General features: G+C 40.8%; 1 protein-coding gene across 1 annotated transcript in view; it reads right to left on the reverse strand.

The window, feature by feature from the left end:
- Positions 1 to 12,418, reverse strand: part of cd5 (CD5 molecule) — a 14,333-nt gene extending 1,915 nt beyond the window's left edge. Inside the window, exons 1-4 of the mRNA XM_005753372.1 lie at positions 12,184 to 12,418; positions 6,319 to 6,474; positions 2,749 to 2,871; positions 2,018 to 2,068 (exon numbers count right to left, since the gene is read on the reverse strand). Of these exons, the coding sequence (XP_005753429.1) occupies positions 2,018 to 2,068; positions 2,749 to 2,871; positions 6,319 to 6,474; positions 12,184 to 12,235 (382 nt within the window). The 5' untranslated portion in view covers positions 12,236 to 12,418. The remainder of the gene's footprint in view (positions 1 to 2,017; positions 2,069 to 2,748; positions 2,872 to 6,318; positions 6,475 to 12,183) is intronic.
- Positions 12,419 to 14,332: the final 1,914 nt, after the last annotated feature.

The following is a 14,332-nucleotide window of genomic DNA, read 5'->3' on the forward strand; positions in this document are numbered from 1 at the left end:
TGCAGAGAGGTCTATTAACACATAGTGAGTGAAAAGGGTGACTGAAAGGAAAAACTCAATGCATCATGGGAATCCCCGGCAGAAGTGACTGCATTGGGCAATCTTGAAAGTAGAGATAGTGTCTGTCTCCTGAATCAAACTGGAAGCTGGTCCCACGGAAGAGGGGCCTGAAAACTGAAGGCTCTGCCTGTCATGGTGCCTGTGCTCACCAGCTGATCCTGTATTAGGCAACATGTGTTTTTGATGTTTTTGCTCTCTCTCTCTCCTGCCGGGGCGATGCTCATTATGGGCTCCCCTCCCCGGGCCACGCACCTGCCATCTCCACACCTGCTGCCTATCTGCATAATCGTGAGCCCTACTTAAGATAGCAGCACTGTGCTAATCGTCGCTGGATCGTTGAGCTATCAGCATCAGTCGCTCAGTAGTTTGAGGATCAGAATCTGTGAGTTGTTTCCATCTGTTCGCCTCTAACTAAAGTTTATGTGTACAGATCTTTCCCGGACCTTTCCCTGCCTGCCTGTCATCTCGTGGACGAGTGTGTGGATTTGTGTAACCCAGTTGTGGAGAGAGGAGAGTGATTCTTTGGAGCGCGTCTGATCCCCTTCCTTTCCCTCCAGCACATTGTATATAGTATCACCTGGTGTTGTCTGTATCAATAAACTGTCTTCTCTACAAGGATTTCTGGTCTGTGCATCAGTCCGTTAACTGAACGTGACACTGCCTCCCATTCTACTTTTAAATACCGCCCCCTCGGCCTGTGCTTCGAGGTTTCTGGTAGTTAGAATGACTCGGGGGTGCTGATTCATTTAAACTAACATAATCATCCTGCTGCAACCAGGTTTCTGTAAGGCAGAGTAAATCGATTTGTTGATCAATTATTGAGTCATGTACTAACAGAGACTTGGAGGAGAGAGACCTCTTCAAACGCTTTGAAGTCTGGACTTTGTACCATTGCAACACCTTGATTGTTTTCATGGTCGACCTTTCAGATTTTCTTTTTTCCTCATATTTGACCCAATTTGAGTCAAGCTTTACCTGTCATTCAGATGGCCTCACATTTGACTCTAGAGTATTATGCTATACAGAGGAGGTTGTGGCGTGGTGATGTGATTGTTTCCATTGTTGTCTCATAGCAAGAAGGCCCTAAGTTATAATTTACTTGCTGAATGGTTGTCTGTCTCTATATATTACAATCAGTCATATGCAGAGTGTTCCCATCCTCTTGCCCTGTGACCAATGGAATAAGCCCCTGATTTGGATGGATGGATAGATATGGCTTAGATAGTTCATGGTCCACTCGAGGACTGCAAGATGTCTGGGTTTGCTCAAAGAAATGTCAAAACACCCAGGAGCAACATCTCAGTTTAATCTTCAGGCTTGTGAATGCTGATTATAGTACAATATGAAAAAGACTCCACAAGTATAGGTTCTTTGGAAGGATTTCCAGGTAAAACCTCTTTTCTTAAAAAAAGAACACGGAAGCACAACTTAAAGTTGCATATGAACAAAACACAAGACTTCTGGAACAGTGTTTGGATCAATGAGACCAAAAATGAAATCCTTGGCCATAATGCACAATTCCATATTTGGTAAAAACCAAAGACAGCAAATGTCTGGAAACAATCTAAAGCAACATTGTTACAAACAGGAGATCCACAAGCCATCGGATCCATTGAGTCCTGTGAAACACTTCTTACATGACCATATATCAAACAGGGTACTATTTTGAAATACAGTATGTTCATACTTCTTCCTACTCCTTTTCAGACCAAACATTGTTACATTATGTCAGACGATTTTGTTTTATTTCATTATATATTTTTTGTTTATCTGAACACATACGTGTGTGTGTGTATCTACATATATATTCGTATCTGTAAATGAAAATATATGTAGTGTGTATATATTGTTTTTTGTTTTATATGTCTGAAACAAATAAAGATACAATACAATACAATACAATACAATACAATGTGATCAATGATATTAGAGCTGAGACTTAGAGTGCATGACTCACCGCTGTGACTCTGTGTTGGTCCTATCCAACGATTCTGCCTCCTGTCTGAAACTGGAAATCAACAGTGAACATGTGTGTCAGCACGTTAGCTATGCCATACTCTGGTTTCTCTGTTGTGTGCCAATTAAAAACACTCCCAGAAAGTTGATTCTATTCATCGGTACATTTACAAAGTGACCAAATCTAGCACCACTGGCTAACAATGGGCTGTGAGGTCAGTTGCATGATCATTAATATGCAAATTGTCACATGACCACTGATCAATACCATGAGTACCATCCACACAGAGATGACTATGGCTGCAATCACATCATTGTAAGATGGTGACAGTTGTACCCTTAGGCCCCCTCCTTGATTCAGAGATGGTCTTTTCCAGAGATGGTCTCCTCGACTCCTTGATCCTCCTGGCACTTACCAGTGTACACTATATTACTCTGCTTGTGCCAATGGAGCAGATCCTTGGGGTGATTTTTTGCAAAATGATCCTATTGGTCATTGTGCAAATGTACTGTTTATAATCTTGGGGAAACCTGGAGTCAGCTGAGACTAAAGAAGTCACTTGGATTAACGAAATGGTCCCCTCATTGAAAATGCCATTTCCAGATGAGCAGAATGAACTTTCTTGGATTTCACTATCTGAATGACTTCAATTTGAATCTGAAGTCTTCCAACAGCACGTCATCTATTCTATTTTATTCTGAAAAAGACCTGTGGACTGTGTGTGTACTCACATCTCTTCTGCAGGGCTTTTACAGTAGGCCTGGTGAAGCGCATCAGGAAAAGGATGAGCAATATGCAGAAGAGCAACGCTGTCATCACTTTGTAGGTCTTCAGCTGTGCCGCGTCCTTCTCAGCTGGACACACACAAACAGGAAAACACACATATTATCTGAATAGCACATATACTGTATGTATAAAAGCTGGTATTCTGTGTAAAGTACAAATAATAGTTTAACGCAATAGTATACAGATAATTTATTTATTTGATAATAGTACAAAGGTTTGGCATCATCTTTTTGAAATAACTAACATTTTTGTGAAGAATCTGCATATGTTGCTCCTAAACCTGCCATGTAGCATTAATGTGGTTTTACACAGACTGCTCCACGTTTTTATCAGAGTACAGCATGAAGCCAGTTAGGCTTTTGGGAAGTTGCTCTCATCAGTTAAGTAGCAGAGGGGGTCATTAATTAGTTTCAGCTTCTACTGTGTTCACGACATTACCAACATGTTCAGGAACAAGAATGAGACAACCTCCAAAACATGAATGGTTTTACAGGTGGAGGCCAATATTTTTCCTTCCTCATCTTTTCTGACTGTTTTTTCACTAGTTTTGCATTTGGCTAAGGTTGGTGTCACTACCGATAGCATGAGGTGATGCTTGGACCCCACAGAGGTTGTGCAGGTAGTCCAACTCCTCCAGAATGGAACATCAATAAGTGCTATTGCCAAAAGGTTTGCTGTGTCTCCCAGCACAGTCCAAGAGAAAGGCAGATAGGGCTGTAGAAGGTCCTTAATCCATCAGGAGGACCGGTATCTGCTCCTTTGTGCAAGGAGGAACAAGATGAGCATTTCCAGAGCTGCAAAAGATCCTTTGGCAGGTAACCGATTCTGATTGTTCTGACCAAACAATCAGAAACAGACTTCACGAGGGTGGCCTGAGCAGGCAACTGCCTCTAGTGGGCTCTGTGCTCACTGCCTGGCACCATGGAGTTGGACTGGTATTTGCCATAGAACACCAGAACTGGCAGGTCCACCACTGGCACAATGTGCTTTTCACAGATGACAGCATGTTGACTGAGCACATGTGACAGACGTGAGAGGGTCTAGAGAAGCACGCTGCCTGTAACATTCTTCTGGATGACCGATTTGGTGCTGCATCAGTGATGGTCTAGGGACACATCTACATGATGTCACAGGCCTCTACAGGCTTGGCAACAGCACCCTGACTGCCATTAGCTTTCAGGATGAAATGCTTGCACCCTTGGACCCTACACTGGTACACATTCCTCCTCATTAGGAGCATGTCCCAATGTTGTCAGGCATGCATACAAACACATGGGGGCTTGTGTGCATGCTCTATTGCTGCAAAGAAATTTAGGTAAAATGGACTAGCCCGCAGCACCTATCTTTGAATTCAGTCCTCTGTAGGGTGATAATTTACATTTCCATCAAACAGTGTGAGATCTTCTCACTCCCCGGGCCATATCAGTTTAGATATCCAGCGTGGTTTGTTTCCCCACTGAGATCTGATTTCTTGTTTTCCAAGTCTTCCTGTGATTTTTTTCAGCATATTTATAGAAAACAAGTTGTCAGCTGCACTAAGGGAAACCACAGCATCATTTCCACCCTAAATGTGTTTGTGAGTGCAGTGACGACCCATGTTTACAGGTAATGTTTGCTAGTGTTTCTGAGGCCTGGCATAAATTAACAGAATCAATATAGATTCATGTATTTATTTTCCCTCAGTGCCGTCTAGACTCCAAGATCACAACTGGTTTCGGTTGTCGATCATAAATTTAAAAGAGTATCACATGTGTTGCAGTTCTTAAATGCACAACTTAAAGTCTGCAGAGAAAAAACAAGTCAAACCACACGACATGAAATTGGCACCGTTGAACATCTACAAAGATCTGCAGAGAGCAGACCAGCCTTTGACCCACAGCACAGGCTGGCATGTTGTTTGCTACTCCAGGGCTCTAGAGTGCGACCAATTTGGTCGCAAATGCGACCAAATTTTTCAGTGGTGCGACTAAAAAAATACCATTTATAACACCTGTGCGACCAAATGTTCGGGTAGCAAAAAAAAAAAAAAAATCTGCAACCTTCCCTGTGGTCAACAACAGACACACATTTTGCCCCTATAGTGGACTAAACCAATCAGAGATAGTCAGGGGCGGGACCTCTCTGATTGGCCGTGGTCCAGTTGAAAGTGCAGGTGGAAGAGAGAGGTGAGTAGCTGGAATAAAGCGATATCGATTCATTAAATCCTGAATCGACTTTTAAATATAACTGTGTTTTGCCAGAAACGCCAGATTCTCAGATTAAAGCTCACAAAACCATTTCAACAACAACCAAACAGCAGATGAGAGCAGGTACACGGACTCCACACAGAGACGTAAACACAGACCGACGCATCAGAATCAGCTTTGTCTTTCTCGGCTTTCTCACCCGACGGCTCGTAGACGGACACGCTGTCGGAGCTCAGCGATCCTGATGCGTCCGGTCCGCTGTGTTTACGTCTTTTTGTGCCGATTCTGAGCTGCAGGTTTTGTCTCTCCAACCAAAATTCACCGAGCCAGCAGCAAAAGAAGCAGCAAACTGCGCTTCACATTTGATCAATGTCGTCATGAATTTTGCTGTTTTGCTTCCACGACTATTAAAATCACATCCATGCACAGCTAGCTCTCTCTCTCTCTCTCTGTACTTCAAGAACAGTTTCCGTCTCCAATCTCTGTTTTCTGTATTATTCATTCACTTATTACCCACCAGTCTACCGTTGTTTACAGGCTGTGGCTGCTGTCTTTTTCTTTTTCACTTAAATGACCTCGGACAAGAAAGCCTATTTTTTCTGTTGTTCAGTACTGAAGAAATTTAAACTTTATATGCAGAACATTGCAGAATATTTTTAAGGTTATCTGCTATAAAAAGCATGACCAGCAAAATCTCCTTCATGTTTTTCTGTGTTTTATTCTCAGTTACTTTCACACAAAGGCATCTGCTGTGATGTTCACAATTCTGATGAAGTCAGTGCTGATAAATGATCAGAGTTATAATATTTCTGACTGTCTGAGGCTAAGTTGAATCGAATCAGGACTTTGAAAACCAGAATCGAATGGATTATAGAAATCAGTGATGATACCCAGCCCTAGTGAGCAGCCGAGGCACGACAGACGTGGATGTAGCTGTGATAGGAAAAGAACTATTGCTAACTTTTCTGTTAAGGCCTGATCCTTCTGAAATTCATAGCCAGTGCTCTGAGATGGTGTCATCAATCTTTGAATGCTGAAAAAGCCCAGTGTATCCAGAAAAACACATTATATTATATCAATTATTAGAAAATCTGTGTGCGCCTAACTTTTGTGCCAGTACGCCCATGGCAAAAAGTTAGTCTAGAGCCCTGTACTCTCTCAGTAACGCTGTCACCTTGATGATCTCTGCCTTCAATCCAATCCAGCTATGGCTCTCTGATCTGACACACATCTTTCAAATGATGCCTGAATTGTGTTTGTTTTTTTGTTTTTGTTTTTTGACCAAACAGGAAGCGGTGGATAGAAAATGCAGGATTACCACAACATTACCTTTACATTTGGCTGAAGAAGTGACTGCATTGGGCGCTTTATTCACAACGTTTGTAGTTTTAGAGGTGGTGGCAGTTGTCACAGGACTGCTAGTCAGGGAAATGGAGCTGACAGTGTAGTTTTCAGTTTGGGTATGGTCTGGAGTTTGGGTATTTCCTGGAGGACACATATCAGTTAGTATATATAACAAAAGTACAACAATAATGAATGTGTCCCCCTGTTGTGGACTTCAGTATGTGGACTAGAGACGCTGTGAATCAAACCTTATGAAGACGACCTGCAGGGAAGAATAAAGTTACAAGAAACATGGAACAAAATCATACATTTACAAGAGAAACAAAGATATTCTTTAAGATTATGTTTGTGAGAAAATAAAAAACAACAAACGAAAAGATTTTTCAAGGAACAGCATCCTTAAAGTTTATCTTCCATTGGACGGTCGTTGCTGTGAAGCTGACTATGACCCAGCTAAGCTCCTGCAGATTACAGCATATAAACCTTTGATCCTCATCAACTGCAGACGCACATTCAGGACCTGCTCTACACTGTTCCAAAAAATAGTAATGTCACAGCATCTTACTGTATATTTTACAGTTTTGTCTTTCTAGAATATCATTACATTTACATAAGTAGACGGTGACTTTACATGTCAAAGGTAAAATAACATCACTGTAAATATAGTAAAACACAATTTACTTGTTTTTTAAATATATTTTTTGTACATGTGCATATTTAGATTGTAAAGATACATTCAGAAATGTATCATAATCTCACAAATATTTGTCTGTTATGTGAGAGCAAATCGAAAATTAATGAGAATAATCAATAATTAAAGGAGCATTTGAATTGTAAGTTTGCTGAAAAGTTCATGTCATCCAGGTCTGATTCAATAATTCAGAGGTAACAAGTGAAAATATAATTAATAGGAATAAAAACATAAAACATTGCACGGCCACGCTGTGCTAATTATATATTTTAAAAAATAAATGTAGAGGTAGGAATTGCAATTAATATAAATCTCAAAGTATTCCCAACATACCTGAACAGAAAGAGGCCTCTGCACCTGGGGGGAGGGTGTGGCCATGAAAACAATGTGACATGCCATTGGATGTTGGGACACATGACGCTAAGCATCGGCCAATAAATGTGAACTAACAACCACAAGGTTGCGGGTATGACTGCGCTGTAGGAAAATCCTAATGTGAAAGTATTTTACTGCATTTTACAGTTTTGTAAATAAATAAACCACAATAAAGAGGCCTCGCCTCTGTCGGTCTGACCCAGGGCATGCAATCCATTATTATTTACGTTAACTGTATATTTCTGTACCTTTAAGTATTATGATTCATATTGCCACATTCAGTGACCTTGTTTACAGGTAATTTCATTGTTTGATCACATTAAAATGTTCCTAATTTAATGTCTAAAAGCACTTGGAAAAGACAGAATCCCATGTGAAGTGAGCCCTATTTACATTACTGGAAATAACCGTATTTTCATGAGGAAGTTATTTTGCGGTGGTATTTTGGCGCCCCAGCTGCTGGACTATTACCGGTTTTATAAGATGTTTTTTTTTAACAGTGTACTCAAAGCACTTTGGAAATTGGTGAAACCAGAAGAAAAGACTTGATGCTACAAATTTATAGTTTTGTGAATTTTGTCCCGCATGTTGGAAATGTTATTTTTTAGAGCCGTAACAAACTGTAAAAAATGACATCAAAGTTCATTGATGGATATTTAGTTTTTAATCAGCGATGACTTTCTTAGTAAACTAGTAGCAGGTACGTGAGCTCTGATGTGTTTTTAGATATCACCTTCTTATTCTTGAAACACCAGAAACCATCTTCTATTTGGTGCCGCTGAGCTGTAGTGGTGACACAAGTTTCAGCGGCATGGATTTCAAAGCCTCTGCAAACAGAAGTGAAACTATGTGCACGACTAAACCGCTGTAGGGAAACATGTACAGATAAGACCTTTTTATATAAAGATGAACAGTACAGACTGACCCACATTTCAAACTTATCTTACTAATAAAATATGCTAATTTTTTCTGGAATACATACAAAACATTTCATATGTATGCATGTTATTTTTAATTTATTTTTACTGGTATTTTTTTCTTATTTATTTTATCATTTGGCTTGTGTCACAGTCGAGGTCTGTGTGGATCACGACAAGCAGATCAAAATGGCCAAAGAGGCTGACGGCCCCTCTGAAGCATTTTCTCTGTTTTCTGCAACAGTGTCGGGCAGCGATCATCCGAGGACCCTGAAAGCACCACAGGTGACCTTTGTAGACGGTCTAAACCAGGGGTGTCAAACTCAAATACACAGTGGGCCAAAATTCAAAACTGGAACAAAGTCACGGGCTAACGTTAATATTTATTGAAAAAAAAAAAACTTCCTCCAGATTTAAGAATGAATCTTTTCTTATGGACTCAATTTTTGCTGAAACACTGAATATGGAACAAGCAAAGCTTAATACTAAACAATATATATATATATTAGCTGTATAATACCAGTAGGCCAGCTCTAATAGTCATTTGGTATGGCTTCGCGGGCCAAATGTAATTAGGCTGCGAGCCAAATTTGGTCCGCGGGCCAGAGTTTGACACCTGTGGTCTAAACTAACATCACATCTTGCATTCACCTTGATTTTATTCCCTCTTCCTGCTCAAAATGAGTCTTTGTTAATATCTCGAACTCATTGTCTCATGTTATCGATCCACCGCTCAGGATCATTGTGCTGCTGAAGTAACGCGCCGATACTGAAGTATCTGTGGGGGGTATTTAAGTACGCTATATTTTTCCAGCACTTGCTTTTACACTACAAGCCACAATCACACATTTATACAGTGCTTCTTCTTCTGTTACCTTTACTACACACACTCGCACCAACAGATAATCAACAGTTCAGTAACTTGCTCAAAGATATGAAGGAACTCTGCAGAAACCGGGAGCGATACTCAGATTAGTGGACGAACGCGGTGCTAAATCGTATCTGCCAGTAAAACTAGTGTTTAATAAGAGTGCGCTTTTCTCTGTCAGTTAAAGCAGGTTTCAGACTCACTGATGTCATTTCTAGCTTTTGTCTCATTCCAGGTAAATTATTACCTGTAAAAATGACTCACAGCACATCGTTATCTCTCCATATATTTACTTTAGTAACTAAACTCATGAAGATTTGTAGATTAAATAAGATCAAAAGTCCAGCTGACGGTTGTTTCTGCAGTGCATCATTGATGCCTGAAAGAGGGCAGCTACAACACATCGCACAGGCTGTAACTGCGCTGTGGTGTGAGCGCTGGTGATACTCGGTTGTAATAAAAATGAGTTCATGACCGTTTTACAGTTCACAGCAGTTTACCATTGATTTGTTGCATTGGTGTTATGACAGCATTTTTTATTTTGGTTAGAAAAATATCTTTTTCTCATCACTATCCATTCCAGACTAGCGATCGACACAATAGTACGCAGCACCCTGAATACGCAGTCAGTGGTGGACAAACTCGGCCCAGCTGCTGGGATATCACAATATCAGCATGTTGGTGAAGACAAGAGTCATACGAGCAGCACACATTAATGACGAGTTGGCACCAGAAATGTTTTTCCTGTGCTCAGATTAAAATCAGTCCAAAATAAAAGAAAGATGAAGACAAAGGATGATTTGGGCGATACTTTGCTAACAGCTTCCTAGTTCACTAAGATAACGACGAAGGTTTTGACGCTGAGTAAAACCAGCAGGATTGTAAATGCAGGGAGGATTTGTGCTTGTGTCGGTGGCCTTTAGCTGTGCTCTGTATTGTTTGCATCATCACGCACTGCATGAAATAATGTGCAGCAGACAACATTTAACCTTTGAACTCTCTTATTTTAATGGATGTGAATAATCTGCATCTGGTCTCTTTATTCTCACGTTATTTGTAACCATCTTCTGTCTGTTTTTGAGGTGTTATTTTATTCTGTTTTTTACTTCTTTCCCCGTTTAAAACAAGTTTAAAACCATGTTGCAGTCACGCGTGCTTGGTGCAAACACACAAAATAAAACAGTGTAAAAACGATGCTTGAAAACTTCCTGCATGCAGTGTGGGTGTCTCCTGTAATTTATATTCAGCATTGTTGTTGCATGATGTTCACAGAACCTGAACAACCTTAAAGCAAATCAGATTTAAACATCCCACATCGATAGTTTTCAACATTTTCCAATCGTGTGAGCAATGATGATGCGAAACAGACAAGAATTAAATGTTTAATAAGAGGCTAAAATATATATTTAAATTTATTTTAATGTTCGAGTGTTTAACAGTAATTTTCTTATTGTCCTGGTGTTATCGAGCTCACGGCTTTATAAGAAAAATAATGAATTTCTCAGGTTTACGACAAACTTTGCGATGCTTGAATTCAAATTGACGCTTCTGTCAGCAGTTTACGGTCAGTAACAGCTTTTCATTAAAAACAAGATTTTAGGTGATGGAAGGATGAAAGGCCGATCAGACCTGCCAGGCTGTGGCGACGGTCGGCACAAAATCACCTGGATAAAAAGGTGAAGTGGAAGAAATGAATTAGAGGTCTCAGAGAGCGGGTCAGACGCCAGCGCCTTCAATGGAACGGCGCTCTGCACTCGCAGCAGCAAACGGACTGACACTGGAAGGACGACCCACTGACACCATGCTGGTGTGTCTCTTGTCTGTGTTTTATTTCCCAGAAGCCGTTTTTGTTGGAGTGCATTGTGAGGCTGACTGGGCCACACCGATCTTTGACTCTCCTGCAGGTTTTCACTACTGATGGCAAATGACATGACGCACAGCGTTCCTCTCCAACGCCTGACGTGTGATATGTTAAAATGACTTTGTTGTTGAAAAGAGTAAACATGCTCAGTGCTAGTTTCCTGCTGCTCCTTTTGTTTCCATGTCTAAAGTATTTGTGAGTGTTTAGGGTCCGTGGACCACAGCTTTGTGCTGCTGGGAGACACTGGAGCCCACGGCGTCAGTGCACATGTTAAACTCGGTGAACAAATAGGAGGCCAGTATTCACATTATCTTTACTATACGTACTGTACTATCTTTAGTATTTTAAGTTTGTGGGGTGAAAATAAGTGTTTGCTGCTGCGGAGGTCTGCTTCACTTTTTGAGGAAGCACCTGTTAGCTAAGTTCAGCTCCACAAAGAGGCCTTCAGCAGAGGAGCAGGACGCTGCTGCTCAAAGCTTTGAGTTCTTAGTGACGCTGACAGTATTTAGCTCATTGTTGGTGGTGTGGTAGAGGAGACGCTGCCAGTTAGGTGAAACCAATACGATGAGATACAGCAGACTCTCCGGACTGTAAAATATCCAAGTTAATTATTGGTGACACGGACGTGTTCCCGTGAGTTAGTAACATAGTGACCGCTACCTTTATAGTCGTTACTATAAAGGTTACAATGCAGGTCACTGAATGTTTTCAGCAGTGACACACGCACAACAACAGGGCTGACACTGTAAGATGGTCGTGTTGTTGTAGCGTGATGCAGTGATCACAGAGTCCTCCACACGCTCACTCTTTACCTGATGTTTGTTAGCATAAAATCAGCTCCGAGCGTTCATTCATCCTCATGGTGAATATATGACAACATGTCAAACCACGAGCTGCACATTACAGCTCTAAGCTCTCGATTATTGCTCGCTCATCAAGGTTTGTCTGATGAAAGCAAAGTTAAATGAAAGGACGGACTTTACTGACCTCTCGCAACAAAGTGAGGAGTTTATCTCGTGCCCCTAAGCACTGCGTCTACAATGCATCCACAGTTACAGCGAAATGAGACAAACCGGTCTGACTGAGAGGCCTGCTTTGCTTTTAGTATTCAGTTTGCCCCAAAATAAAGCAGACTTACCATTAGTCACAAGTAAGAGCGCAGAGATGATCACAAGAGCCCTCAGATCCATCACAGTATCAACGTGCCACCAGAAGGTAAGTGAGAAGGCAGACAGACGACACAAATCAGATCAAGGCAGCAACAACAGTAAACCTGATGTGAAAGGAAATGATGCAGAAGTGTCAAACTCCTCTGCCCTCCCTCCCCCTTCTCCAGGCTGTGAATCACTTCATCCCCAGCCTGCTGCTGCTGCTCGTGCTTGTGCAAAAGTGCAAATTTCCTCCCTTCAAAGCGAGCTGAGTGAAGAAAGGCAGAAAGGGGTGGGGAAAGTAGCACGATAAGAAGCGAGGAAGAAGGAAGGGGTAGGAGGAAGAGGTGAAGGGAAGACTTACGTGCATGTGTGTATTCATTTTCACTTCAGCAGTTCTGACTCACAAGTCTCTGTCGCCCGCCGAGTCCGACTGCAGCAACATAAACCTGTTTTCAGGTGGCGTCGCTCTCGGTTAGCTTTAGTTCTGAGGCTGAAATCTTACACTAGTGTGTCCCTCTGCTTTTCATAAAGACACCAACACACACACGCTGTGGAAGCTTCCTCGGACACCTGACTTTAGGGGTAACGAGCCCACACGTGTTAACATCTATACGTAAACACACATAACGTACATATTTACAGTCGTGGTCAGATGTTTACATCCACTCATCACGTGGTCGAATGTCATGTTAGTTTGGGGCTTTTCTTTTTCCAGGGTGGAACAGCTGTTCAGCTTTACAAAGAAGAGTTTATTTTGGATCATCCAAAATACATGAACTGTTTCTAAAGTATGTATTTATAAACCCCACTAACGTTTGGTTAAGTGTCTCTGTTGTAACTTGACTGGACATTTTTGTAGTCATCAACAACCCGCCTGACATTCAACCTCTCGAGCAGAGTTCTTTTAAAGTGGCTGGCTTCCCGGCACACAGCCGGCTTTGGGAAGGCCATTCCACAAACAGATTTGTGGTGAGCTTTGACTGTAATGAAACTGTGTTGTTCCTGTGGCTGACTAACTGATTCAAATATGAACAACACAGTTTATAAAACAATGTCTGCATCTTTATTCTCCCCCTTGAAAAAAATCCGTGCACACAGCACACTCGTAGAAGTAAAATTTACACAACACATTACTCCTGAATAAAGTGGGATTAGCATGAGGACACAAACTCTGTGTGGCCAGGATGGCTGCGTTTCTGCACCTCCCACATTAAACAATGCTCAAAATAAAATCAATATCGTATTATACACGATACTGCACATTGTAGATAATCTAATGTATAACAGGCTTACAGCAGTTTTAAGATAAGTTTAAATTCTTATAACACAGCATAAAGTCACATGACCTCTAAAATTCACACAGCATATTTATTCATTTTTTATTTTTTCTTCTCTGCATCTTTGTTGTGCATTTATTTGTTGTAGTGGTATTTCACATTGTAAAGCGATTTGTGCAGCCTGTTGGTAATGTGCTATATAAATAAATTTCAGTTCAGCTCATTTTTACTTCAAACATTTCAAACAGGTGCCTTCACAATCATTACAAAATATCATTCCATTATTTGTTTGAAAAGGAGTAGGCTGAAGTATTTACTTATTTGTCCCTACCCCCTCAAGTTTTACCTCTCATTCATTAAATTTTTTTTGTCTTAAATTAAACAAACAATAATAAAAATATATATTCGAGTAAAATCAAGTGTTGGCTTTTTTTAAATTCTCTATTTTTAACATGTTTGATTTTATTTTCTGTTTATGTTATTTGTCTATGTTTAGCACGTTTGATTTTAAAAGTTGGTGCTGAGAGTCATTCATCGTCACCCTTCAAAGGGACGCTGCAGCATGAAGAAGAATAAAAGCAGTGCAGCCATGTTATTAGCAAAACGTAAAGACAAGAAAACAAACTTAATACAAAGTTGTAACACAAAATACGGCACACTCAGACAGTATGTGTCAGCACACACTCAGTTTGCCGTGCTGTGTGCAGACACAGACTGGGGGGGAATACAGTTTGGCTGCTGGAGCAGAGCCGAGCATTGAGTTGGCTGTTTGGATTCATGAATGTAAACGTTTTCAGACATGACAAATTAAGATGTTTATACCAGGTTATGATAAATATTATGTGTTTACTTTATATAT

This window comes from Pundamilia nyererei, unplaced genomic scaffold (assembly GCF_000239375.1).
Source record: "Pundamilia nyererei isolate P.nyererei 1_Seehausen unplaced genomic scaffold, PunNye1.0 scaffold00424, whole genome shotgun sequence".
Taxonomy (NCBI): Eukaryota; Metazoa; Chordata; class Actinopteri; order Cichliformes; family Cichlidae; genus Pundamilia; species Pundamilia nyererei.